This window comes from Panthera tigris, chromosome D2, assembly GCF_018350195.1.
Source record: "Panthera tigris isolate Pti1 chromosome D2, P.tigris_Pti1_mat1.1, whole genome shotgun sequence".
Taxonomy (NCBI): domain Eukaryota; kingdom Metazoa; phylum Chordata; class Mammalia; order Carnivora; family Felidae; genus Panthera; species Panthera tigris.
The window spans coordinates 56,624,613-56,650,661 of record NC_056670.1 but is presented as its reverse complement, the minus strand read 5'-3'; the positions used below and the strand labels follow the sequence as shown (position 1 = coordinate 56,650,661).

Here is a 26,049-nt window from a genome sequence, read left to right as displayed (position 1 = left end):
ATTGAGAACCTTTATAAAGAAATTCAAGGGTTGGCACTGTGGGGACAACCAGGCCCTTCTGCAGGCCGTGTCTTCTCCTCAGGCCACGGAAAACAGTCACGGAAGGCAGCTAAAGCCAGAGGGTGGGAAGGAACCTTGCGGGAGCCAGGAGAACTGGGTTCTGATCCTAACTCAGCCCCTCTGCAAGTTAGTTCTTCTTCTTGGGCCAGGCTTTCGTCCTGTGTGAAACGGGGCTAAAATGCGCCTGTCCCTAATGCCTCGGTGGGGAATCCCTAGAGCTCAAGCCAGCGGAAGGGCAAGCCCAGGGTCCCTGACGGCTGTGGGCGACACCCCCCCAATTCCGCAGGCCTCTGCGCGCTCCTCGACCGCAAGAGGAACGTGGCCGCTGAACAGCAGGCGCCCGGGCCGAGGGAGCCCAGAAGCTAGGCGGAGCGAACTGGCCCACGGGCACAGGCGACGCCGGGCGGGGGCGGGCTCGAAGTCCGGGGAGCCCGCCCTCGAGTCCAGCCCCTCCCCGGGCGGGGGTGTCACGCGGGCGGTCACGTGGTCGCACCCGGAAGCGCGCCGGCGAGCCCGGCGATCTGGCGGTGAAGGGCGGCTAGCCGGTACGTGGTCCGAGCGCCGCCCTCCCGGTCCCTCCGCGGGCTGCGGGGCTCCCTCCGAGGCCCCCCGCGCGGCCCTCCCGGAAGTGGGGGCGGGCTCCACCCTGGCCGCACCGGCCCCGCCCCTCTGGCCTGGGCCCTCTGCTTCTCCTAAGTTTCTGCAGCCACGGAGTTGGGAGGGAACCCCAAGCCGGGCCTTCTTCCCAGGGTAGCTGTGAGCTTCGCGGGGTTTTGGGAGGTGCTGCATGAAGTGTGGAGTGCGGGGCAGACAGGAAGGCTGCCACGTCTCCTGGGCCCTCCAGCCAGGCAGGGGCAAGGAGGGGGGCCCAGACGGAGCGGAGCGGGTTCAGGCGCCGAGGCCTTAGGGGCGGTTTGATGGGGAAGGTGGCGAAAATGGGAGCTGAGGGTTTTCCCCAGGTTGGCCCGACGCCATCTGGGCCTTCAGTGAGTCCTGTGTTGCCTCTTTAGAGCAGGATAGAGAGAACGGGGAAATCATAAAATGACACCAGTAAGGTTCTCTTTCAACAGCTTTTTGGAATAAAAAAGGAGACCCTAATGTCCACTGAAAAGCATTTCCATTTTTTCTGGGAATATGTCATTTAGGCCAGTTATGCCGGTGATGTAGCAAGTCTCACTTACGTTGCAAAAGATGCTGAGCCCCTAAAAACCCTTTTGTGCTTCTTATTTGCTTACAACGTTTGGTTTCCTAATTCGGTTACACCTTTATATTGTTCCTGCCTCTTATCAAAATGTGAATGATTCTGGAACCAGTTTAGTTCACCCTGTTATTTGACAAAGGGAGGCCGGGAAATAAGAATAGTAAATAAGCCCACGTCCATGTAAGAGTTTGCTAAGGGATTCCTGCCTGGTTATTCTGTTTTTTCACTATAACCGTGTAGGGAGGCAGAGCAAGGGTTTCTGTTTCACAGCAGGAGTTTGAGGCTCAGAGAGGGTTAAGTGCCTTGATCAGGCCAAAACTAGAATCCTGTCTCTGGCGCCTTTTTTATTGGTTTATTTCATCCTCCTGGGATATCACTCCCCTTCTGGGACTGCTTCCCTGTGGGCCTGGGATGGCTGTGCTGTGTGTCTAGTGACTCATAGCAAGCCCCTTGGAGCTGCTCAGGGCAGGTTTGCAGATCACACCATGGCTCTGAGTGACCCACGTGAAATCAGAGTGCCTGGAAGGAAACAGTAGGTGGGAATTAATGTTTGTGGGCATCTGCTATATCCAAAGGACTGTGCTGGCCGGTTCCTGTTCCCCATTGTGGGAGGGCAGGGGTGAGCGGGATACAGGGCACCGGGCACCTCCTAAGCAGACTGCCAAAGGGCCAGAGAGAGACCTTCACCAGCCTGTCCTCCCAGAAATGGGCAGCAGTCGGATGAAAGGCTCTGCTTGCCCTCATGACCTCTCTGTTTTAAGCATTTACAGGACCTGAGATGCTGTGCTGCCGCTCTCCATAAGCTAGTCACCGAGTGTGCCTATTGCAGCCCTTTCTGAACCCCTGGCTGTCTGGAGGCTCTGCTGTGCTCCTTGCCAAGGTAGATGATCCTGCCTGACCTGGCAGGTGGCACCTACCCCAGGGCTGCTTTGGGGCCATGGGAGGTACACAGCATGAGGCGGGCAGTAGACTGAGCTTTCCCTGACTCCGCAGAGCCCTGCCCCAGCTCTTCCTCCTGATGTCACCTTAGCCTATCTTCTCCTTCCTCCCCTGCATCCGGGCCGTCAAGGCCTGTGACTCCCAGCTATACCTCTTGAGTCAGCCCCTTCCTGTCCTGGCCTCCGCCAAGGAGTGGACCTTCGTTACCCCACACTAGGACAGCCGGCCTCCGTCACCTTAACCTCACCCATCCGTGACCAGTGTGTGACTCCCCACACCCTTCCCAGCCTACAGGGGGCTCTCTGCTCCTGGCCACACATTCTGCAGCCCTCCATTGCCCAACACACACACTCCCTTCCCATCAGGCTGGCCCCTTGAGCCCCTGTCTTTGTCCCCCTCACCTGGGTGTCCCAGAACAGTCTCTTCCAGGCCCACCTGCCCTTAGCCAGCAACCTTTACTTCATATTCAGTTGCCCTCCGTGTCTCTGCCTTGTGTTTTGTGGTTCCATGGGAATAGGCTGCACTCTTTCACTGGGGTGGAACCACCTTGAGGCCAGGTGCTCTAAGTCAGAGTTGATAAAGCAGCCGGAGATGTGGGAGGAATTCAGTAAGTGCCGCTAAGCTGGGCGCATAGGGGATCCTGAAGAGTGTGACGGAGTCCCAGACCTCAGGATGCTATGATCCTGTGGAAATTGGACATCCACCCGTGGGGCAGTCAGAGCAGAGTCCCCTAGTCATTGTCACGTCTTAGCACACAGAGAGCGTGATCATGCCCGTGTGGCTCACTGAGGCACAGAAGATGTGAAGCCCCTGCCTGGGGTTTTCTCAGTTGTAGGCAGCTGGCCTGAGAGCTCTGGCCTCACCAGGCGTGGTCAGGCTGTCCCAAGGGTTGAGAGGTCAGTGTCTTGCTGTGCCCCAGGAATGAAAGGCATAGTGTGGGAAGCTCTGGGTTAAGAATCTCCCCACTGATGAATAATGAAACACATTTTATATAATCAGGCATTAAAATGTGCCCCACAGAGGCTGTGTGGGGGGTGGGGGTGGGGAAGGTGCTTTGGAAGAGCCAGAGACGCTGGGGGAGGAGGCTGAGAAAGCTGCAGCCAAGCATGTGTGAGAATGCACAGTGGACAAGGTTAGGCAGCCTCTGTTTCTACCCAGAGCACAAGCAGCTTGTTAATAAAATTATGTAATCCTGAATCCACTCCTCATGGGCTTTGAAGCTTGTCTTCTGGAGATGTGTTTGCCTTGGGGATATCTCTGAACTGCCTGAAGGGAGGTGCACTAGCCTCCCTGCATTCTAGGCCAGGGAGCCTAGATACTGCCGTGAGCCATGATACTGCCTGCCTCTTCTATGTCCAGATCAAGAGCTGGGTCCTTCCTTACGCTTGGTGCAGGTAGGCCCATGGTAAGTCTGACACTTTGATGAGAGGCTGGAAAACACAGAAGCAAGAGCCCCAGCCTTAGGCCTGGGTTTAAATCCCAGTGGCTCTGCCACACCAAGCTGTGCTAGGTCCTGCTCTAAAAAATGAGAATAACTAAAGATTCCTACCTCATCAGGTTGCGGTGAGGGTCTGACGAAATAACACCAGGAAGGCCCCTGTAGTTGTGCCGGCTCAGTAGGTATCTGCTGGGATTGTGATTGTTTTCATTACTCAGGCCGAGCTTGTGGATGAAGGGGCCAGGAGGTGACCTTGAGCTTGCTTCTCCCTGTCAGATGAAGTGTGTTTTGGTGGCCACAGAAGGTGCAGAGGTCCTCTTCTACTGGACGGATGAGGAATTTGAAGAGAGTCTGCGGCTGAAGTTTGGGCAGCCGGAGAATGAGGGAGAAGAGGTGAGTGCAGGGCAGGGGGAGGATGGGAGAGAACAGCACAGAACTACCAGGAGGCGGGTGAACCTGTCCACCCACTCCTGGCCCAGCCTGAGGAACTAACGGGGTGGTGCGTGTGGCCCAGCATCCTAAACACCCAGCTGCTCATCCTCAGAGGTTGGCCTCTTGATGCTCTCGAGAAAGTGACCTCACCCCTACTCCACCAGGGCCCCCTAGGCTACAGGAGAACAGGAGGAGGAGGTAGAATTTTAATCATACAACGGAGAAATTTGGTGCCCTCGTCTTCTCTACTTAAAAAGTTTAGCATAAGTTTAACACATTAATTTCTTAAATAACTATACTAAGGTATAATTGGCCTACTATACAAAGTGTACAGTTTGAGATACACACATACACTTGTGATTCTATCAGAATCAATAAAATAAACATACTCACCATCTCAAAAATGTGTGTCCCCTCCCTCACCTCCCCCAACCTGGGCAACCACCAACGTGCTTTCTGTCACAGTAGATGAGTTTGTATTTTATAGGCTTTTATAAAAATGTATTTTATAGGCATGCGGTATATTCTCAGGGTTGGTTTGGTTTTGGTCTGGCTTCTTTCAGCATAATTTTGAGATTCATCCATGTTGCAGTATCTATCAATAGTTTATTCCTTGTCGTTGCTGAGCGGGAGGTAGTCTATTGTATCAGCACACCACAGTTTGTATATCCGTGTACCTGGTGATGGTGACTGTGTCCAGTTTTTGACTCTTAAAAATAAAGCAGCTGTGAACATTCACGTTCAGGTCTTTGTATGGACATCGCCTTTCACTTTTCAGGGGTAAAATACCTAGGGCACAATGGCTAGATCGTGTAGGTATATGTTAACTTTTTAAGAAACTAGCAAACTTTTCCACAGGGGTTGTATCATTTCATAGTCCACTCCTCATGTATGAGAGAGCTCCACTTCCTCCGTATCCTTGCTAACCCTTGGCAATAGTCAGTCTTTTTCATTTTCACCATTCTACTAGGTATCGATTGAAATCTCATTGTCTGTTAATTTTCATGTCCTAACGATTGATGATTTTGACATCATTTCATGTGTTTATTTGCCATCTGTATCTTCTTAAATTGAAATCGGTCCAAATTTTGCCCATCTATTTCTTGGGTAGGTTATTTCTTCTTATTCTTAATGAGTTTTGAGAGTATTACATATTTTGGACGCAAGTCCTGTATTAGGTACAGGTTTTGCAAATATTTTCTTCCACTCTGTGTTGCCTTCGCATCCGCTAACCAGTATTTTGCAAAAAGCACAAGTTTTCATTTGACAACTCCAGCGTATCCATTTTTTTGCTTTTAGGGATCATGTTTTTGGTGTCATATATAAGAAATCTTTGCCCAACCCAAGATCTCAGAGTTTTCCCTGTATTTTCTTCCGGAAGTTTTATCATTTTAGGCTTTATGTTAGGTCTGATGATCCATTTTGAATTTTTGGATATGATGGCAAGTATGGATTAAAGTTTATTTTTTGCATATGAATATCCAGGGCAACACTGAAATATTACAGCTTGGAGATAGTTGTCATTTTCCACTAATAATTTCTACTCTATGTTTTAAAGGGGTAATTTATCTTGGACATTTTTTCCAGGTGAATTTCGTATTAAAAATCTTTGCAGGGGAAGCAGTAGAGAGCGTTCTTGCATTTCTGCAGCAGCACAGACTGGTGGCCTGCCAGCCCCCTCCTCGCTCTGCTGAGCTTAACTACCCGTTGAGCCAGTTACACCTCAGCGGGTGAATCCACTTCAACATCACCGATATTCTTGTCACAGTCTTTAGGAATAAAGATATCAGAGATCATGACATTTTAGTGGTTTCATTTAAGCTAAAAAGCAAGTCTATTTGTTAGGCTCTTTTATTTTTAGCAGTCAATACATATAGTTTTTTTTAAGAATTTTTATATATTTTAGTTCTTTACTATTTCAGTCAGGTAAATGTACGAAGCAAACCATCAGTAGACCTCTATATCTCTAGAACCTGCCATAATATTGACATAAAGGCACACAGTATAGAGATGAATGAATAAATAAAAGAAGCAAATTATCTGCTGGTGTTTATCTTCCTCTTTATCAAAAACCTTGGAAAGGAACAAAATCCTGGTTTTTCAGTTCCTAAATGACTAATGTAAAGAAAAAATTGTCTTTAAAGTTTTATTTTCTATGTATACGACACATTTTTTTTCTGATTCTATGAATAACATGAATTAATTGTAGGAAATTTGGAAATACAGAGAAATCGTTTTTAAATGACCCATAATTCTAGCACCAGACCTATTAGCTCTTCTATGTATTTCCTTTGGGTCTTTATCTTTTATATGTAGTTGGGATCATACCACATTTACAGTTTTATTTCCTGTTTTTTTCCATTTGCCATTATATCAAAAGCATTATTCTTTTGTGTTAAATAGTCTCAAAAGCATAAATCTTAATGGAAGCATTATATTCCAGTGTATAAATAAATGTATCATTTATTTAACCATTTTTCCCATCCTGGACATGTATATTGCTTCTAGTTTGCTAAAACTATTGCTGTAGGGAACATTTATGCTTGAATTTGATCCCACATCTTATTATTTTCTTAGGATAATTTCCTATAAATAGAAACGTTGATTCAGAAGCCATTCAAAGATAATGTACCACTTCATAATTCCAAGTAATAGTAATTCCTTTACACTCTGCCTACGCCAAATATTTTCATCTTCCCCAACCAAAAAAAAAAAAAAAAAATCTTGCTTTGCTACACCTGCAGAAAAAGCTGCTACTCCAAAAATGAGTTGCTGTACACACAATCTAGATTTTTAAGTGACTTTCTATTAACGTAATTTGTTGATGACAGTCCAAGAAAATTGTGGCATGTGAATAATTTAACAACCATTTGCCTATGTGGAGGGATATTCATTCAACAAATATTCATTGAGAACCTACTATGCTCCAGCCTCTGGGGGTGAAGCCTTGAACATAGCATGATCCTGCTCTCATGGAACTTCGGGCCAAAGAGGGAGGGCAGACAGTGAACCCAGTGGCAAATAAACTCATGAGTGCAGGTAATGATAAATGGGCTGAAGAAGTTAAACAGAGAGAGAGGTGGGGAGCAGTGGGGGCAGGGTGGCCTGAGATGGTCAGGAGCCATCTGAGCTGGGGCCTGAGTGATGGGCAGAAACCACTGCGAAATCCTGACTAACAGACTCCCGCAGCAGCTGGACACAGCTCGGTTCCCGAGCGCTGAGGAAGTTGGGAGAACATACCCGCCACGGTACTGCGTCTTGGCCCTGTTGTAAATGCTGTACTTTGCCCCTGGCCGGTTGCCTATTTTTCTTTTCAAGACAAGGTCTTACTCCTCTCCTTTCAGATTTCTCAGGCTCAGAGTTGGGACTTGGCTTTCTCCATGATTCAGGTCTCCAGAGATCACTGGAGGGAAGGTCATCTCTTCTTTCTTGTCATTCCAGTATGGAGGGTTTGAGTGGTGACCATTCTACTGGCTTTATGCCAGTTGTAGTTGCAGATTGTCACCAAATTTGTCCAGTTTCTCTTTGGTTTTGTTTATTTACTTTGTTCCTTCTTTGCGAGGCAGAGAGAATGGTTGAAGGAAGATCTTGTAGAAGTAAAGGTTGGCTTGTGATGGAAATAGGGAAAGTATGGAAGCATAAAAGGGGGCAAATCACTCATATTCTCTCTGCCAGGAGGAATAACTTTGATAGCGTTGCCTTTCTTAATATTTTCTCGATACTTTGTTTTTTCTATGCATTTTAAAATACAGACCATTTACTTTTTTGTTTTAACATGACATCATAGGAGAGGAATCTTCCATGTCATTGAAACACTCCAGTAGTTTACATAGCTGTATATTCTTCCACCATTAAATGGGCTGTTATCTCTCTGTTTCCCAGGCACTGGGCATTTACACTTTTTACAGTTCTTCGCTGCTGTAAATGATTCCATAGTGAACGTCTATATGCGTGTGTCTTTGCCCCATCCCAGATCACTTTCCTTAGGATATGTTCCCAAACGTAGACCTACTGCCAACAAAAAGCATGGACTTTGGGTTATGTAGAGAACTTCTTAGAGTCATTCAGTTCTCCCATTAAATGCCCCAGACATTCCACTGTGGAGATGTGGCCTAATTCCTTAGTGTTTCCTTCTAGATTCAGAGCCTGAACAGCAGAGGCCTTGCTACAAGGCTTGGGTCTTTTCCGTGCCTTTGTCCCCATGGTCTGGCACTCTGAGCAGTGTGACTTCCTTCCCCTCATGCAGCTTCCCGCCCTGGAGGACCAGCTCAGCACCCTGCTAGCCCCAGTGATCATCTCCTCCATGACCATGCTGGAGAAGCTCTCAGATACATACACCTGCTTCTCAACAGAAAATGGCAACTACCTATATGTCCTTCACCTGGTGAGCATGTAGCCCTGGGGCCCATGTTCCTCTTCCCTCAGTTCTGTGGGCTGTCCACATGCCTCTCCCTGATCTTGAACTTTAGACTCCTTCATAAGGCAGAAATTGCGCCCTCTCAAAGTCCCCTGGGACCTAAGCCTCCCCTCACTGTCCTCAGGGATCAGGACAGGGAGGGGTCCCCTGGGGCTGGCTGACATCAGTCCCCTCTGCCTGCAGTTTGGAGAATGCCTGTTCATTGCCATCAACGGAGACCACACGGAAGGTGAGGGCGACCTGCGGCAGAAGCTGTGTGTGCTCAAGTACCTGTTCGAAGTGCACTTTGGTCTGGTCACGGTGGATGGCCAGCTCATCCGGAAGGAGTGAGTCCTCGTGGCGGTCCCCTCTAGATCCTTTGCTAAGCACCCTTTCGAGGCTGTGCAGGGTGTGTCTGGCCTCTGTGAAACTGGCCAGTCACACACTCCCCCTGGCTCCTTCCTGGTACCTTCCCGGATCTCTCAGGCTGGCTTCGTGTCATATGTCCGTGTGTGAAGGAAACTGAGAAGTGAAGTGATTTGCTTGGGTGCCCGACTCCTGATTCCATGCCCATCCCACTCTATGGCCCCGGCCACAGCCTGGACTCGGCCCTTCTGTACCTAGAGGGCCCTCCCACTCATTTGTTCATGTTGCGTGAGCTCGCCTGGCCCTGACTGTCTTCTAGGACTATGCCCCTTTGGTTGAAGGTTGGGACAAGCAGCTTTCTCATGGGTCTTTCCTGCTCTGCCCCCAGGCTGCGGCCCCCAGACCTGGAGCGGCGCATGCAAGTGTGGGAGCATTTCCAGAGCCTGCTGCGGACCTATGGCCGCCTGCGGGAGCAGGAACAGTGCTTCGCCGTGGAGGTGACTACTGGGCATGGGAGTCCTCAGGCCAGAGGAGTGTCAGGTCAGAGGGCTGTGTAGCTTTCAGGCCACGTTTTGACACACACATCCCCCTCATGAGTGAGGTCATAGGCAGACCCTCAACCTCGTGCATTTACAAGGTTGCGCCTTGTTGTGGCCACGTGGTGGGTTGGACACCCTGATGGGGTTTCCTGAAATAAAACAGATCCTAGATACAACAGACTTTTTCATGTCATTCTGAGCTCACAGTAAATTGTGGAAATTTTAAAGGTCCCCTCAACTCTGACCATCCCCTCCCCCCAAAAAAGTTATACTGAGCTGAAACTAGAGTGGAAAGCAGTGATAAATAAGCAGCACTAAAGGCAAGATTGCCTGAGTGTAGATGGTTGTAACACCACCACCAGAAGACTAACTTAGGCCAGCAGCACTGGGGACTGAGCCCAAGACTCCCTGGTCAAGCCCGGACCTGAGGAGCTCAAGTGGTCACTGCCGGTAGACTCCCGGGCTCCCCGTAGAGACAAGCACAAACTCTCTCCAGAGTGGTGGTTCTCACACTCCAGTGTTCATCCGAATCATCTAGAGGGCTTGCAAGATAGGGGTTGTTGGGCCTCCCTTTTCTCATAGTGGAGTGGGGGGGGGTTCTAGAATTTGCATTCCTGACAAGTTCACCAGTGACGCCGATTATGCTGGTCCAGGAACTGCCCTTTGAAAGCCACTGCTTTAGAGGACAGGTTAAGAGCAAACGAATATGAGCTCACAATTAACAGTCAGATGCACAGGGAAATGAGCCACCACGAGTGAGAGGAAAATCAATCACCGGTAGATTTAGATCCCAAGGAGCTTGATATCCTGGAATTATTAGGTACAGAATATAAAATAACTGTGAAATATTTAAAGACATAAAAGCCGGAAGAGAACCCATATAGATATTTTAGAAATGAAAACATAATTATTAAAATAAAAATCTCAAGGGATGGGTTAAATAGTAGATGAGACATAACTAGGAAGAGAATTAGTGAACTGGAAAATAGATCTGAAGGATTCATTTTCACGCCCCGCTTACTCACTCTTCTGATAAATGTATAGTACCCACTGTATTCTAAGAGGTGTGCCAGGCCCTGGGAATAGAGATGAATAAAGACACAGTCCCTGCCCTTGAGAGGAGATGAGCCAGACATATATATATGAACATCCAACAAAGCATTCTGGTTGTGCCATATTGGGTTTCCTGTCAAAATCCAAGGTGGCACGAAGGATGACATGGTCACCTCTTTCGGAGACATCCAGAAGAGCTTCTTGTAGGAGCTGGCCTAATGCAGTTAAGATAAAATCCAAACTCCTTCCTGAACCTACCAGGCCCTGTGTGATCTGCCTCCGTGGATCTCACCCCAGCCTCATCTCGTGCCTCTCTGGCCTTGCTCACTGGGGACTGACCCCCTGGGACTTTTTTCCATTTCAAGAGTGCTTGACATTTAATTCTGTGTAGTAGTCATTAGCTATATTTGGTTATTGAACATTTGAAAGGTAGCTAGTCCAAATTGAGTTCTGCCGTACATGTAGAATACAGACTGGATTTTGATGACTTAGTACAAAAAAAGAGCATCAAATGCTCCATTAATAATGCTTTTATATGTTGAAATGGCACGATAAATTACTAATATTAATTTCACCGGTTTCTTTTTATTTTTTTAATGTAGATTACTAGGAAATATTAAATTATGCATAGGGCTTGCCTTATATATTGGTTGGACGGCACTGTTCCAAACTCTCTCCCCACCTCAGGGCCTTTGCATATGCTCTGTTCTCAGCTTGCAGCATTCTCCCCCTCCATTCTCTCTGATAGGATTTCTTGTTCTTTAGATAGCAATTTAAAGGTCCCTTCTGCAGGGACATTTTCCTTAAATACCCTACCCAAGTAGGTCTCTGCTGTTCATTACCATGTGTTTCCTACACAGCACTTATTAGAATTGGCTTTAATCTTGTCTGTTTCCTTGCATATTATCTGTCTCATCCACTGGAGTCTAGTGACCAGACCATAAACTGCAGGAAGGCAGGGACCGTGCTGGTCTGAGTCTCCCCGTTCCCAAGTGTCTGTCACAGAGCACGCACTCAGCATGGACTGAGCGAATGTACCCACCAGCCAGGACCTGGAGCAGGAGAGAGTGGTCGGTGACGTGGTTTCCTTTCCCTGCTCACCCATGGCCAGGCTGTGGAGCGGCTGATTCACCCTCAGCTCTGTGAGCTGTGCATAGAGGCCCTGGAGCGGCACGTCATCCACGCTGTCAACTCCAGCCCCGAGAGGGCCGGCGAGGAGGCCCTGCATGCCTTCCTGCTCGTGCACTCCAAGCTGCTGGCTTTCTACTCCAGGTGAGCCCTGGTCCCAGCAGGCAGTGACCCAGAGGCCCCCCAGCCCCTCCTCCTTGCCCCTTATTCCTCTACCTGAAAAGCACTGCCTCCCCAGCCAAGAAGACCGTCAAGACCCATCTCTTCCATGAAGCCTCCCCAGACTCTTCAGTTTGTGACCCCTCTCAGCTCATTCCCTTCTCCGAATTATGTCTTTCTGGAACACTGTCTCCAAATCTGAATTTTAGAACTTCCTGACATGCTGTTACTGGTCCCTGGTGATTTCTCGTTGGTAGTTTTTCTTCTTTAACACAACCAAGTTTTATTTTTAGAATTAATGAATTGGTTAGTTTTATCTGTGCCTTGCCTTTCTCCAAGAAGGATGCGGTCAGCTGACATGTTCCCAAACTCCTTGAGGTCAGGAACCGCGCTACGACGCCCTGCCCCATGCGCCACTGCCCTGTGCCCCAGGCACGTGCTGACAGCTGCCTGTTCTCTCTGCAGCCACAGTGCCAGCTCCCTGCGGCCAGCCGACCTCCTCGCCCTCGTTCTCCTGGTTCAGGACCTCTACCCCAGTGAGAGCACAGTGGAGGATGACGACCCTCAGGTCTTAGGCCAGCTCCCTGGGCAGCTCCAAACCCCCCCCTCTGGAGCACGCTGGGCAGGCAGTCTAGGGAGGCTGTAGTTCAGGGTCACAGTACTGGTCCTGGGGTTGGGCTCGACTTCTGCTGCTTTCAGATGTAACAGGAATTCTAGAATGCGGTTTAGTCGGTGAAAAGTGCGGATTTTTGGAGTGCTTGCCGCTCTAAGCCTCGTGTCCCTCATCTGTGCAGTGGGACAGGGTTTGGAGGAGTGAAGGGGACAGTTTGTTTACCTAGAGCCCAGCAGTGCCTGGGGTGTCTGGTAAGTGCTAGCCAGCACCTTCGCCTGTCGCCATCCCCATTATCCTCAATGGTGGTGGTGTGATTGTCAGTGTGTTGGAATTTCTGTAATTTCTGTAGGTCTGGAGACAGATCAGGCTACCTAGAGTTGAAACCTCTGTGGAAAGTGAGCTCGCCCGTGGCTGCCTTGTTGTGGGGGGCGCAGAGGCTTAGAGGCTGTGCTCTGAGGTGTTGGGCTCCGTGGGGAGGAGCTGGTCAGACACGCTCTAACTAGGTCTTCCTTGACTATGGCAGCCTTGTCCACGGAGGCCCCGGAGCAGCCAGAACATCCCCATGCAGCAGGCCTGCAGCCCTGGTTCTGCAGCCCCCACCAGGAGGAGTTCTGCAGCAACCGTGTGTGGTGGACCCACCCTGTGGAGGGGAGAGGGGCTGGGGTTGAGCCGCCTGGGGGAGGTTCTCCTGGCTGTCAGCCCAAGACACCCTCTTGCCTCCCCGCCCCCCCCCCCCCCCCACGCAGGACACAGACAGCTTCTCCCTCCCTGAGGAGTACTTCACACCAGCTCCTTCCCCTGGAGAACAGAGCTCAGGTGAGGCCCAGGGAGGAGGAGGAGGGGAGGGGGGAGGGGCCCATTGGCATCACCTTGTGAGGGCACAGGGGCAGGTGCAGAGATTCCTAGAGCCTGATGCTTCCTGTGGGTCCTGCTCTGTCCACCAACCCCTGCCCCCCCCTCCCCGGCTCTGGCATGAATTCAAGGATGGCCCTTCAAATGAGTCCTAAAGCTTTTTGTGACAAATTGATTTCATTTAAAAATTTATTTACCATAAGGTATATTTTCTGCCTTTATTTTCTTGTAATCAATTAATAAGTAACTAAAATTAATAATCATTTGATTTCAAGTGTAATGACTTAAATTATAAATAGAAACATTTCTGTACTTTGCTTTTTTTTCCAGAGTATTTGGGTGGGTAAACAATAAAAAATATATATATATTCAAAATGTTGCTAACAAAAAAAAATTGACAACATTGCTTAGAAAAAACAGATAAGCCAAAATCTGTACTGTTACAGTCCCTCTGAATGGGCTCACATTTATCTGTGAATTTCTTTGGGGAAAAGGAAGGATCATATGGTTCATTTCACCTGATAGAAAAAAGCCATGATTTCAGGAGAAGAAACTCCTCAGGGACTGAGTTTCGAACGGAATTTACTGTGTGGTACCCTTAAGCCACCAGTTTTCAACATTGGCTGCACATTAGAATCTATGCAGGCAGCTTCAGCCAGACCAGTTAAGCTATATAGTCCACAGACTGGGCCCCAGGTGTGAATACTTCTAGAAATTTCCCCCAAGAAGCCAGTGAGCATCAGAGTGGGAACCAGTACTATGCACAGATTTAAGTTAGAACAGTGGTTCTCAGCCCTGCTGCACAGGGGGCTCACCTAGGGATCTTTAAAAACTGCTGAAGCTGGGCCTGCCTGTGCCAGAGATTCTGACTTAATTGGTCTGGGATGTGGCCTGGGCATCAAGACTTTTAAAAGGTCTCATGTGCAGCCACAGTTGAAAACCAGTGGGTTAGATGTTCTTAACTTTAAGTCCTTGGATGGGCTCCAGGGAGCCTGGGACCCCTGAGGTCATGCACCACCTCCTATAGGCTTGCACATTTCTGAGGGTCCTTAGCTACCCTCAGCTCTCTGAGCTCTCCATGAGCCCAGAGCACATTGAGAAACACTGCTTTGGGGTGATCATGGAAGCTCCTTTCTTCTTGCTGCTCCCTTCCCTCATTCATCACAATCCTCCTCCTGGCCTCTTTCTCAGTGGTTAGTTTTTATGCCTCAGAGCTGTAAATAATGCCATTTCAAAGTGCTTGGAACTCACCGCTTACAAATGGCTTGAGTTGTACTCATTCATTTGTAAATCAGGTGTTTGAAAACATGCAAACAGGCTTCCCTAGAGAAACATGATTATAGATGACCGTTATTTGCAATGAAGTATAAGGGAGAAGGATGTTATTACAAACATGTAATATTTCAGATAGGTAGTGGATTCAGTAAGTTTCTGTAAGCTAGGCTGGCAAAGGAAATCCAGCTCATTTCCCTACACATAGTAGGTGCTCCGAGTTTGCCAACTGAGTAACTGGGGAAATGTGACTGCCGCCTCCTGGTGAAAAGGCGCTGTGATAGAGACCTGAAGGAGTCTGGAGGGTGGAGTGGAGGAGGGGATTAAGGGGCCCACGTTGGGAGGGGGGTTGCTGAGGAACACACCTGGCGCCATTGCCAGGTCCATCCTCAGGAGCTTGGACCCAGCAGCCGGCCCTGGGATGAGCTTTCTCTTCCCCAGGCTGCTTTAGCCCTGAGACTGCAGAATTCACCCTGTACTTCGGTTTGGGTCCCTTGAGCAGGGCCATGCTGCTCCGGCCCATACTAAGTGCTCTTGTCCCTGCCAGGTACTCCGCCCCATCCTCCCCTCCTGACATGCTGCTGGGCCATTATTCACATTTTCATGTTACTCATGTTATGTTATTACCTATGTCCTGTAGGCAGCACTGTCTGGCTGGATGGGGGCACCCCACCCACCGATGCTCCCCAGATCCAGGTGAGTTTTTCCTGGGGCAGGGGTGGGGGGGTTGGACAGAGCTCATCCCAGAGGCAGGGGCCAGGCAGGTGCTGGGCGAAGGGTGACCTCAGCTCCTGAGAAATTCCACCTTCCTCACACTGGTTGGGAGTGAAAGTCCAGCTTAAGTTTTAATACTTTTTTAAAATTAGATAGTAAATATACTTATTGTAGAAAAATTGGGAAATACAAAAGTATGCAAAAGGAGTAAAAAAGCACTCTGAATCCTCTCCCAGATGTTAAGTACTATTATGATTTTGGGGTGTTTCCCTTCTAATCTTCCCTATGATTTTATATATGTGCAATCGTGTATGTATGTGTACTTACGCACTGCATATATTCTTTTTTCATTTACCAAATCTGAGTCCTAATGTACTTCATTACACTTTTTTCCTTAAACGTTTTTCCATTTACTTAGCACTGGTTTTTAAGGATTGTTTAAGAGTCCATCATATGCCAGGGTGCCTGGGTGGCTCAGTCGGTTAAGCATCCGACTTCGGCTCAGGTCGTGATCTCACGGTTTGTGAGTTCGAGCCCCGTGTCAGGCTCTGCGCTGACAGTGCGGAGCCTACTTGGGATTCTCTTTCTCCCCCCTCTCTTTCTCTGCCCCTCCCCCATTCTCTCTCTCTCTCTCAAGATAAATAAACTTAAAAACAAGAAGTCGGCCACGTGCCCGTGCTCCTTATTTAGCAGAGCGGCGACGCAGCTGGTGTGCTGTCTCCAGTTATTTTGCTGTTCTAGCTAGGACTGCTGTGCCATCCTGATAGACAACGGCTTGTGGCATCTCTGCTGATCTCCTCAGTTTTCTGCTTTTTCCCCACCAGAGGCTTTCTTACTCATTTAGTAAGGCTGGAGTCCTGCTCATTTAGCCCATCTATGCCTCAGTTTTCCTCCGTGGTACTGGCCGACAGATGCTCTGAGGGTGGGTAGGATAACAGCGTTATTGAAATGCTTTTGTCCGAGTGAAGGCTTGGGAGGGAGCTCCCCCCACCCCCATTTTTCCTGCCTTTTCAGTGTCTCTTCTACCACCTTCCCCAGATCCTGTTGCCCATGGCCCCTGCCTGCCCTCCAGACCTGACTCTGGGCAGCAAGGCTCAGAAGAAACAGGAGACAAACAGTAGCAGCCCTGGAGCTGCTGGGGCCGCTGTGACAGAGCTCAGGGACTTTTAAGAACTGGATTTCTTGGAGCTGATCTATTTATCCCCATGGTTCACAGGGAGCACAGCGAATGGGCAACCATGGGTAGGTATGTTAGGCAGAGGCCAGGCGGCTCCCCCACCGACGGCTCTTTTCTCCACAGATCGCTGAAGACACCCTCCAGACCCTGGTCCCTCACTCCCCGGTCCCTTCCAGCCCCAGAAGGATTTTCCTGGATGCCAGCGTGAAAGAGAGCTATTGCCCTATGGTGCCCCACACCATGTACTGCCTGCCCCTGTGGCCCGGCATCAACATGGTGCTCCTGACCAAGGCATGAGCAACCCCCACCTCCTTCGGCAATGCCCCAGCCTGGGCGCCTTCCCCACAGGCTGCCCCGTTCATCCTGCCCTGTGCTCCTTCCCTTAGTGCCCCAACACCCCCCTGGCCCTGGTCCTGTACCAGCTGCTGGACGGGTTTTCCCTCCTGGAGAAGAAGCTGAAGGAGGGGCAGGAGGCCGGGAGCACCCTGCGGTCCCACCCCCTCATGGGGGACCTGCGCCAGAGGATGGACAAGTTTGTCAAGAGTCGTGGGGGGCAAGAGATTCAGGTGAGACCTGATTCCCAGACATGCCGGCCTCCAGGAGAGGAGGCAGGGCCTTCAGGAGCCTCTAGGCCTTGGCCCTGCCCCGCCGTAGGTGTGTAACCCTTGTTTCCCCCAGTACGAAATGATAACAGAAACTTACAGCAGCATTTTCAGAGCATTTTCACATGAGTTTGGCACAACACGAATTGTAATTCCCATGGTATAGAGGAGATGGGAGCTCACCTAGATGATGGTTTGGCCGAGGTTACTCAGCTGGTGGGACCAGAGCCTGGCCTTAGGACTCCGTGAGGGCTGGCCACCTGCCCGTGACACCCCTCCCATTGTATCAGGTCACACAGAAATGCAGGACACAGCCTACCACCCTGGGCGGGGCCGGGGAGGAGGCTTAGAGCCCAGGTCAGAGATGAGGTCTAGCGATGCTAAGTAAGCAGTAGCAACAGCACAGGCTATGCCGGGAGCCTAGAGGAAGTTCAGGAGGGATAGACCACCCAGGGGACACAGCTGGTGGTGCTTGGGTCCGTCTGAGGACCTGAGATGCGCTGTGGCTGCAGTGCACGTGGGTCTGAAATGAGAAGAAGGATCAGAGGAGGCCGAGCAAGTGAGCGGAGCCGAGACCCAGGCAGACCCAGGTACCTCTGAGGAGTCCGCCCAGCATCTCGCCATGCTGCGGGCCATCACAGCACTGGGTTAGAATGCAGAGTCCCCCTTTGAGGAGCTCACCCACCTCAGCACCCCGGCGCCTGCCCTGTGTCCACTCCTCTTTGGTGCACTCACCTGTCACTCTGAGAGTATTACTTTACATGTCTGTACCAGCTAGGCAGTGAGCCCAGTGCCTGCCACACAGATACTGCTCTTTAAAGAAGTGCCTGCTGAGTGAATAGAATGGTGTGTTAGGGGGTGCAGAGAGCTGGGGGGGACCTGCTGGAGAGCCAGCTTTGACTGTGTGAAGGCAGATGTGCTCTGAGCCTAAATACAGAGCAGTCAGGGAGCGTGGGTCCCTCTCAGAGCTCGACATCGCAAGAGTCTCCCCTGGACCGCACTGTGGGGACATTATCAGGAAGCTGATCTGTCTTCTGTCCTCCTACAGAGCACCTGGCTGGAGTTCAAGAGCAAGGCCTTCTCCAGGAGCGAACCCGGATCGTCCTGGGAGTGAGTGGGGGCCTCTGAGGATGGGGGGAGTCGTGTGGACAGAGGGACGGTTTCCTCCAGGCCAAGAGGCAGAGAATGCTCAGGAAGGTGCTTATGAGGGCCAATGGGGCTTCAGGACAGTGGAGTCCGGTCCTAGACGCTGGAGGGAGGCTGGGAAGCAGAGGAGTTACAGGTGGAGGCGAGAGCCTGGAGAACTTAACGTGGGACAGAGGCTCAGCATCGTGCCCAGCTCCAGCACTGAAGGGCGCACTTCCCTCATTTCTCGATAAAAAAAAAAAAAACCATAGAGGCGGGGGGCGGGGGGGAGATTCTAGAAGCTTCAACCCAAGTACACAGGCACCACATTGGCGGAAAACCGGGGAGCTGCCCTGTCCCTCTGAGGGCAAGGGTGTGCTTCAGCAGCTGTCTGTTGCCCGTCAGGAGCAGGGGCGACTCCTGGGATGAAGGGCGGTCCTAGGTGTGTGTCCTCGGCACACCTGTGGACGGCCCACCCTCCAGGGCCCCTCGTGCTGTCATGGTGTCCTCTCTCCGTGTCCAGGCTGCTTCAGGCGTGTGGGAAGGTGAAGCGGCAGCTTTGCGCCGTCTACCGTCTCAGCTTCCTGACCTCGGCCCCGGGCCGGGGAGGCCCGCATCTGCCCCAGCAGCTGCAGGACCAGGTGCAGACACTCATGCAGTAAGTGTGGGTGTGGCGCCTGGGTCACCAGAGTGGGAGCTGGGGCCCCGCACCATACCCTGCCTCCCCTGCTTCCTCGGCAGAGAAAAGCTGACGGACTGGAAGGACTTTTTGTTGGTGAAGAGCAGGAGGAACATCACCATGGTGTCATATCCTGATGCCTGAGCCCCAAGAAGCCCCTCACGTCTGCCTGTCCCCACCACCTGCCACTCTGAAGGACTGCTGGCTTTCTAGAAGGAGTGTATACGTTCCACCGCCTCAGCTTCTTCAAAGAAAAATGATAGGAGATGTTGTCATGGGTGTCTTGTCCGTAGGAACACTCCAAGGCTGAAACTTCACAAACCCCTGCTGTCCCACAGTTGCTTCATAGCTTCAGAGAGTGTTTATGTTGACGTCCAGCCAGCGGAGTGGTAACGGGTGTTGCAGGTGGGCAGGGGTCCTGGGGTCAGGGAGGTTTGAGAGGCCATGTCTTCCTTAGAAGTCACAGTACACAGTGGGACATGAAGGCTCTGAGGAGGCCTGCACCAAATGTGTTTATCCCTGTTTAAAAAACCATCTGCAAGACCTGTTTGACCCTTTTATTCTGGAACACTAGTTTTATCAAATACTAATTTTCCCTGGAACTTTATATAAGGAGTCTTTCCTGTATTAAGGTCTCTAAAGTGTCAGGCCTTCAATCTCCCAAGACTCTTGCCTGTGGTATGCGGGTGAAAGGGATGACAGAGGCCCTCGTTAGCCACCAGCCACCACCCTGCCATGTTGGCTGTTCCCCTCTCCGGTGGGAACCTTCCAGCTTCACAGGTGATGTGTGGAGAGATGAACAAAACCACACCGAGGTGTTTGGGTTGGGTAGTCAGCTAGGCTCATTCATTAGGTAACTCTGCTCTCACACCAGCCTCACCACATGTAAGATTTAAGCTCATCCCTCATGAAAATGATAAAATACAAACAATACCCTATTGCTCTTAGGTCCAGAATTCCCTGTGTTAAGTGTGCTAGTATCAAGGGATCCATTTTATTTGCATCATAGAATTTCTCAGCGCTGGGGAGTTCAGAGGTAAAGAGATCCAGGAAAACAGGGACACCAGGGGTTGACTGACAGGGCAACCTGTGGGGAGAGGAGGGCTTGGCGGGCCTGGTCTCCTGACTCCACTGCTTAGCCTTGCTAGAATCCTAGGTGGAGGACAGAGTAGCACCTTCCCTGGTCCCTGGCTTTATGAGCACCTTAACTCTGACCTCCACCTACCTAGAAGACTTCCCAGGCTTGGTGCATTTCATCTATGTGGACCGCACGACCGGCCAGATGGTGGCCCCTTCCCTCAGCAGTAGTAAAAGGACTTCATCAGAACTGGGCAGGGGACCGCTGGCCGCCTTCATCAGAACCAAGGTAAGCATTGCCCGGCCCGGGTACTCTTCACCCCTGTCGGACAAGATGTGCGGCCTGCCCCCTGCTCAGGAAGGACTGAAGCCCCACCCTTGGGGCTCCCGTGAGGCCCCAAGCGCACCCCGCCCCCCTTACCCCTACCGTACTCTTCTGTCAGCATCTGCCCCCAGCTGCCTGTGGTTTCCTAAGGCTAGCAGCCGGTCTTCGTCACTCTAGGGCCCTGGCACTCGGGGCCACGTGGGCACCTTCCTGGGTGTCTTCTAATATGCTGCATAAGCACATCTGGGCAGTGGGTTCAAAGGGGGAAATGACCAGGACTTAACATTGTGCTTGGCTTAAATAAATTCCAGTAAGTATTTGCTGAAATTAACTCACGTGGGAGGACGAGACACAAGGTCAGTCAGTTTGGATACAGGATTTAACAGGAGGTGGTTTGTACTGAAGAACCATTCCCTGGGGGGTCCGGTATTCATTCTCCTTAACTGACTGTTTCATAGCAAACTAGTATAGGTATATTTATATACTATATATATAGCATGTAGCATAGTATATAAACATATATTAGAGTTGTCTAAAGAAAGTATATGCCAATGGTTAAGGTAAAGAGGGCAACAGAAGGCCTGTGCCGGCTCTGCCTTTCCCTGGCTGTGGGGCTGAGGTATTACTTAGTCTGAGGTTCTGTGTCCTCATCTGTAAAAGGCTAGTGATACTATTGACGTCCCGGAGTTGCAGAGATTCCAGATGCGTGAGATGCTGCATGTTGACTGTTTAGCACAGTACGTGGCACAAATGATACAATTCATTGAGCATTTACTGGTACCATCCTCTTCACCCATCTTTCTGGAAGTTGTTGGAGTTCTCTCGCCGCATTTCTTTTCACTGTTTTTCTGTGCAGCTCGTTGTCCTTGGTTCTAATTGCATATTCTGTGTATGCGGTGTGTTTACCCACATTTTCACTTCACTTTCCATCTGATGCATTTCCTCATGTCATTAATTCTTTATAAACATGATTTTTAACAAGTCCACAGTAGTCCATCATGTGAACGTAACATAATTTCCTTAGCCATTTCCCCAACGTTGAGCATTTAGATTGTTTCCAGGCTTTCGTGGTCGTAAATAATTCTGCAGTGCACACCTTCGTGCGTCCATCTTTGTCCTCATCTCTGATTCTTTTCTCAATATGGATTCCCAGAAATGGAATTATTAAGGCAAATGGGAGGAATGTTTTTAAGGTTATTGATACCTGTTGTCAGATTGCTTTCCTGAAAAATATAGCAAATCCATGTATTCGTTTGCAGATGTAATTAGACATGACATTGTGGTCTGGCTTGCAGTGAATCATGTACACCTTCCGCTAAGCTTTTTGGTGAGAGAGCTCATCAGGCCTTTTGCAGCCCTGGGAAATGGGGGAGCCAGGCTGTCCAGGCTGCCCTCCCGTGGGCAGTTCACAGGCAACATTAGAAGTCCTTGGATGAGGCAAGAGAATATCGCCCGGGGGATGTAACCCATGTCAGCATCGGGTCACTGTGTTTCTGTCGAACTCCTTGGTGAACCCTAGTTGGGACGTCACCCCTGAAGCAGAGGACATGCCTGACTCAGGGTACTCAGTGTGTTCCAACAGTTCACCAGCACCTTCCTGGCACAGAACCTGTGCCAGAGTTTCGGGCCCTGGAGGGGATGGGGGGGAGGGGGTGGAATGGGTGGCCACACCTTCATTTCCTGTTCTACTAACAATGCCCTTGGGCGATTTTCAGGGTCTGGTGATCAGTTTACTAACGGCTTCGGTGTAAAGTTACCTCACGTGTTTTTATGTACATTTTATTGTCACAGTGTTTGGAGGGGTAATCTGTCCTAGTCCATCCATCCAATAATTTATTTCTGAGCTCCTGCTCTGACCCAGGTCACGCCCTGACACTAAGGAAAAGGGGGAGAAGGAGCAGCCGCTGGCCTACCGAGAGCTCCTTCTCTGAGTGCTTTTCTTCCAGAGGCAAGAGCCTGAGTGAGCCCTAGTCCCACTGTGGGGAGGGGGCTGGCCCCGCAGGCCATGGTGGGCAGGGCAGCTTCGAGCACTTTCCCTGTTTCCCCAGGTCTGGTCTCTGATCCGGCGGGCCCGCAGATACCTGCAGAAGGGCTACACCACGCTGCTCTTCCGAGAGGGGGACTTCTGCTGCTCCTACTTCCTGTGGTTTGAGAACGAGATGGTGGGTGTGGCCAGGCCTGGGGCCGGCCATCCTGAAAGGCTCTTCTCTCTGCTGACTCTGATACTCTTCTTTTGCTCTCTGTTCAGTCCCTCTGTCTCTTCATCAATTCTTGTCCCTAGTGGGACTGACAGGTAAGCACAGCCTTTGGGACCCGGGTCTCAGAGGTCCCACTCTCATGTGCGCCTTGTGACCCCTCCACCAGCCGTCTGAAAAGCTCAGGCCGTCAGGCAAGGCAGCGTCCAGGTAACACGTGGACAAATGGGTGTGTGCCCCTTGAGAAGGGCTGCTCAAGTGTGCTTCCATGCTGACAGCCGCTCTTAACGAAGCATGGCACACTGTCATTCCCAGGGTAAAGGCGGATAAACTGAGGTTCAAAGCAGTGAAGCAACCTGCCCGAGGTGAAGATGACAGTATGGCCTCCTATTCCCATATTTCTCTCTCTAGACTCACTGTTTCAACAGTGTAAGCACAGGTCATGGGAGCTTGGTGTCTCTCTCTTGCTCTCTCTTCTCTTTCCTGTTTCTCTTTGTTTTGTGTTCCAGCTCTGTAGGGGCCATTCCTTCTGGCCTGAGAGCGATGGCCAGTGCTTTCCGGAATGTAGGGTGCTTACTGGGTCCCTCACCACTCTTCTGGCAACCTCACATCCTCCCATGGGCCATGGTTGGGGGCGAGTATCACTGGCCCCATTTTTCAGATCGAGACACTGATGCCTGGAGATTAAACTCCGTGGCCAGAGCCACCAGGATCATAAATGATGAAGCCAGAGCCCAGACTCAGCTCTCCTGACCTGCAGGCTCCTCTTTGCACTCGGTGCCCAGGATGTGTGTACAACCTTTACCTGGGTTTCTGGGGGGAGACAGGGCTTCGTGTGTGTGGCTGGCATGACAGAGTGACAGACTGAAGCAGAAGTGTGGGGGACAGAGCTGGCTGTGGGGGCTGCCTGCATCTGTGCCGTCTTGGGCAGCCACTTAATACGCCAAGGGCACCTCACCCACACGATGGGCCCCACAGTGCCCACGTGGGCATTGGAAGGAACCCCGTGACCAGGAGCGGGACACAAGCTGCCCAGCAGGTCTTAATTGCCTTCTCCTCCTCATCCTACCCTGGAGATTTCTGTCCCTTCCAAAACAGGGAGTTGGGCCTTTTGATAATGTGTTGCCCTTCAAGACCCTGCATGACACCTCCTTGGGTCGCTTTCCTGACAGCCTTCCTACACCCATGCTGGCCACTGACGCAGGTGCACCCATTGATGGAAGTGAGGGCTACCACACGTGGGCCAGGCAGGACACTCGGAACTTTATATACGTCACCTCCAGTGTTCACTGGGCGGTTACTGTTATTCCTACTGCACAGATGAGAAAATGATGCAAAAAGAGGTCCAAACAGCAAGCACTCACCAAGCAGGGCTGAGCCAGTCCTTGAACATGGTGTCTGACTCGTGCCCATGTTCTTTCCACCGTACCTCCACCTCCCATTCAAGACGTTTCTCCTCCTCAGGGGTACAAACTCCAGATAATAGAAGTGCCCGTCCTCTCGGATGACTCAGCCTCCATCGGCGTGCTGGGAGGAGACTACTACAGGTGACCCCAGTTTACAAGACTGTTGGGAAGAGTGGGTGCCCAGATAATGCCACTCCCCCATAGAGGAGCAGCTCCTCCTTCAGGAATGCCCCCCTAGAAGCTCCTTCCTGCCCAGCCCCGTGTTCAGTGAGAGAGGGGTGGGCGCAGAGCACACCCAGGTTTCTGCCCGTCTCCTGGTTCCCACACTCTCGGCAGCATCTGCCGGCATCCGCGCTGGGGCCCTAGGGCTTCCCCGCTGGCTCTGTGGCATCCCTTAGCTTGGATACTGCCATCACCAGACCCACACGGGGAACCCCAGGGGGTGGACCGTGCAGCCTGGGGCTGATCCTCCTGTGGTTAGGTCAGCAAGGGGCGGGAAGGCCTTGCCAGCCAGGTGCTGGGGCCTCGCGAGGTGGCAGTGCCTGTGCCGTGCTGGGAGAGGCCCCTGGTTCTGGGAGGGCTGCCGCGGCCTCGTACCTGAATCCTGTCCCCCGTCTTCCTCCAGGAAGCTCCTGCGCTACTATAGCAAGGGCCATCCCGCTGAGGCTGTCAAGTGCCACGAGCTGTTGGCCCTCCACCTGTCGGTCATCCCCACAGACGTGCTGGTGCAGCAGGCTGGCGAGCTGGCCCGGCGCCTGTGGGAAACCTCCCGCGTCCCCTTGCTCTAGGCCAGGGCACAGTGCTCCGGCGCGGTCTGTGTGTATCCTGGTCCCCTCATATAGCACTCACCTAGGGATAGCACAGTCCCCAGGGTCTCTTAAACCCCTTACACTAGTCTCCCCTCCAAGTAACAAACCCCCAAATCCTTGTCTCTGGAGGAGGAGGGAGGCCAGAGAGGGTCCCTTGGTCTCCTTAAAACAGTAGTGGCTGCGAGGTTAGAACTGGGACGGCTGCTTTCAGAGCTGCCTCTCCACCTATCCCCAGGAGACAGGAAGTCCCCAGCGCCTGCAGGTGTCTGAAGATGCCTCCTCATGCTGTTGGAGTGGAGAAAGAGCTCCCTCAGGAAGCCATTTCCTTCTCCAGATGAAAGGTGCTGCCCTAGCTGGGCTGTGATTCACGCTGTGCCTCTTCCTCCCTACGACCCTGGGCAGGTTTCCTCCACCGATAGCCCCTACCTCTCAGGGTGGCCGTGAGGGCTGCCGGACACGTGGCAGGTGCTCAATAAATGCTGGTGGTGGTGGTTCAAGCCAAACGTGCCTGGGCTCCTGGGCTGTCCTTGGTGCCCAGCAGTCTGGCCCCTTTGCACCCTGCTCTGTCTCGACTCCTTCCCAGCCCCGGCTCAGAGGTTTGTGTCACTTGGGCATGTGGATCCCAGGTATAGGTTTTTGAAAACATGCCAGCCGACCCCTGTGTGCCCTGGGTTGAGAACCCCAGCCCCGGGGGGTGCAGTCCCTTTCCTCTAACCTAGAAGCTCCCACCCCAGGAGACACACAAGAACAAGAGACCACCAGAGCCCTGGGACTGGGGAGCGTCCGCCACAGGGATGAGAGAAGCGCCATGGCAGAAGTAGGCACCCAGGACCCCTGTATGACATGCTGACAGCAGCCAGGCCTTCGGGTCTCTAGTCTTGAGCCGAAATTCATGCAGAGAAGACTGTTCTTTTCTGTTAAGGGAATAGCTGGTGGAGGTGGAGGTGTGGGGGGGAGGACAGAGGTACTGAAAGAGCTAGGAGGACATCTCACACTAACGTCCTCAGAAGGTGGCAGTGAGGGACATTGTCAGCTGAGGTGACTGGGACTGCATTCCTTCATGATATCTTGACTTAATGAATGGAGATTTCAAACCTCAAGTGTGTAAGACCCAGAAGAGCACGAAGGGGAAAACTAAGTGTAGAAGCCCACTGCTGTGTAGGGTATCCACTTTTGTCCCCTGATAGTTTTCCTTAATTTTGAGCAGCTACATGATGTGACCCATCTGGTTTAACCAGTCCCCTGAATGTTTCGATATTGTAATGGGGTGGACATCCTGTGTCAGATTTCAGCAGAGATTCACACATGGTGTAAACCTGGAGTGTCAGGGTGTCTCAGTCACAAGTAGAAGGTTCCACAGAAAGCTCTCCCACTCAGATGCACCTTCTCCTCAAATTCTCCCAATTTTAAGATGCATTTCTTTCTTTTTTTTTTTAATTTTTTTAACCTTTATTTATTTTTGAGACAGAGAGAGACAGAGCATGAATGGGGG

The 26,049-nt window shown here is 51.1% G+C and overlaps 1 protein-coding gene across 9 annotated transcripts; it reads left to right on the top strand.

The window, feature by feature from the left end:
• The first annotated feature begins 553 nt into the window (after positions 1-553).
• HPS1 (HPS1 biogenesis of lysosomal organelles complex 3 subunit 1) lies at positions 554-26,040 on the top strand. 9 transcript variants are annotated; one of them, XM_042959838.1, is made up of 20 exons: positions 554-605; positions 2,032-2,141; positions 3,857-4,031; positions 8,317-8,454; positions 8,671-8,813; positions 9,221-9,329; positions 11,536-11,696; positions 12,177-12,279; positions 12,848-12,946; positions 13,071-13,140; positions 15,089-15,144; positions 16,463-16,630; positions 16,726-16,905; positions 17,990-18,051; positions 18,590-18,724; positions 18,808-18,873; positions 19,967-20,111; positions 22,196-22,309; positions 23,807-23,889; positions 24,374-26,040. In XM_042959838.1, the coding sequence occupies exons 3-20, from the start codon at positions 3,870-3,872 to the stop codon at positions 24,534-24,536; spliced, it is 2,157 nt and encodes a 718-aa protein (XP_042815772.1). In that variant the 5' UTR covers positions 554-605; positions 2,032-2,141; positions 3,857-3,869; the 3' UTR covers positions 24,537-26,040. The 9 variants fall into 9 exon arrangements, with proteins under 9 accessions (XP_042815772.1, XP_042815771.1, XP_042815774.1 ...); XM_042959837.1 differs by having other exon boundaries at positions 2,023-2,141; XM_042959839.1 differs by lacking the exon at positions 554-605 and adding an exon at positions 626-810 and having other exon boundaries at positions 2,023-2,141; positions 3,915-4,031.
• Positions 26,041-26,049: the final 9 nt, after the last annotated feature.

Coding starts and splice junctions, on each gene's coding strand:
- HPS1 (XM_042959838.1), top strand. CDS start 3,870: ATGAAGGGGCCAGGAGGTGACCTTGAGCTTGCTTCTCCCTGTCAGATG. Junction 18,052..18,589: donor GAACCCGGATCGTCCTGGGA/GTGAGTGGGGGC, acceptor CTCCGTGTCCAG/GCTGCTTCAGGCGTGTGGGA. Junction 23,890..24,373: donor CTGGGAGGAGACTACTACAG/GTGACCCCAGTT, acceptor GTCTTCCTCCAG/GAAGCTCCTGCGCTACTATA.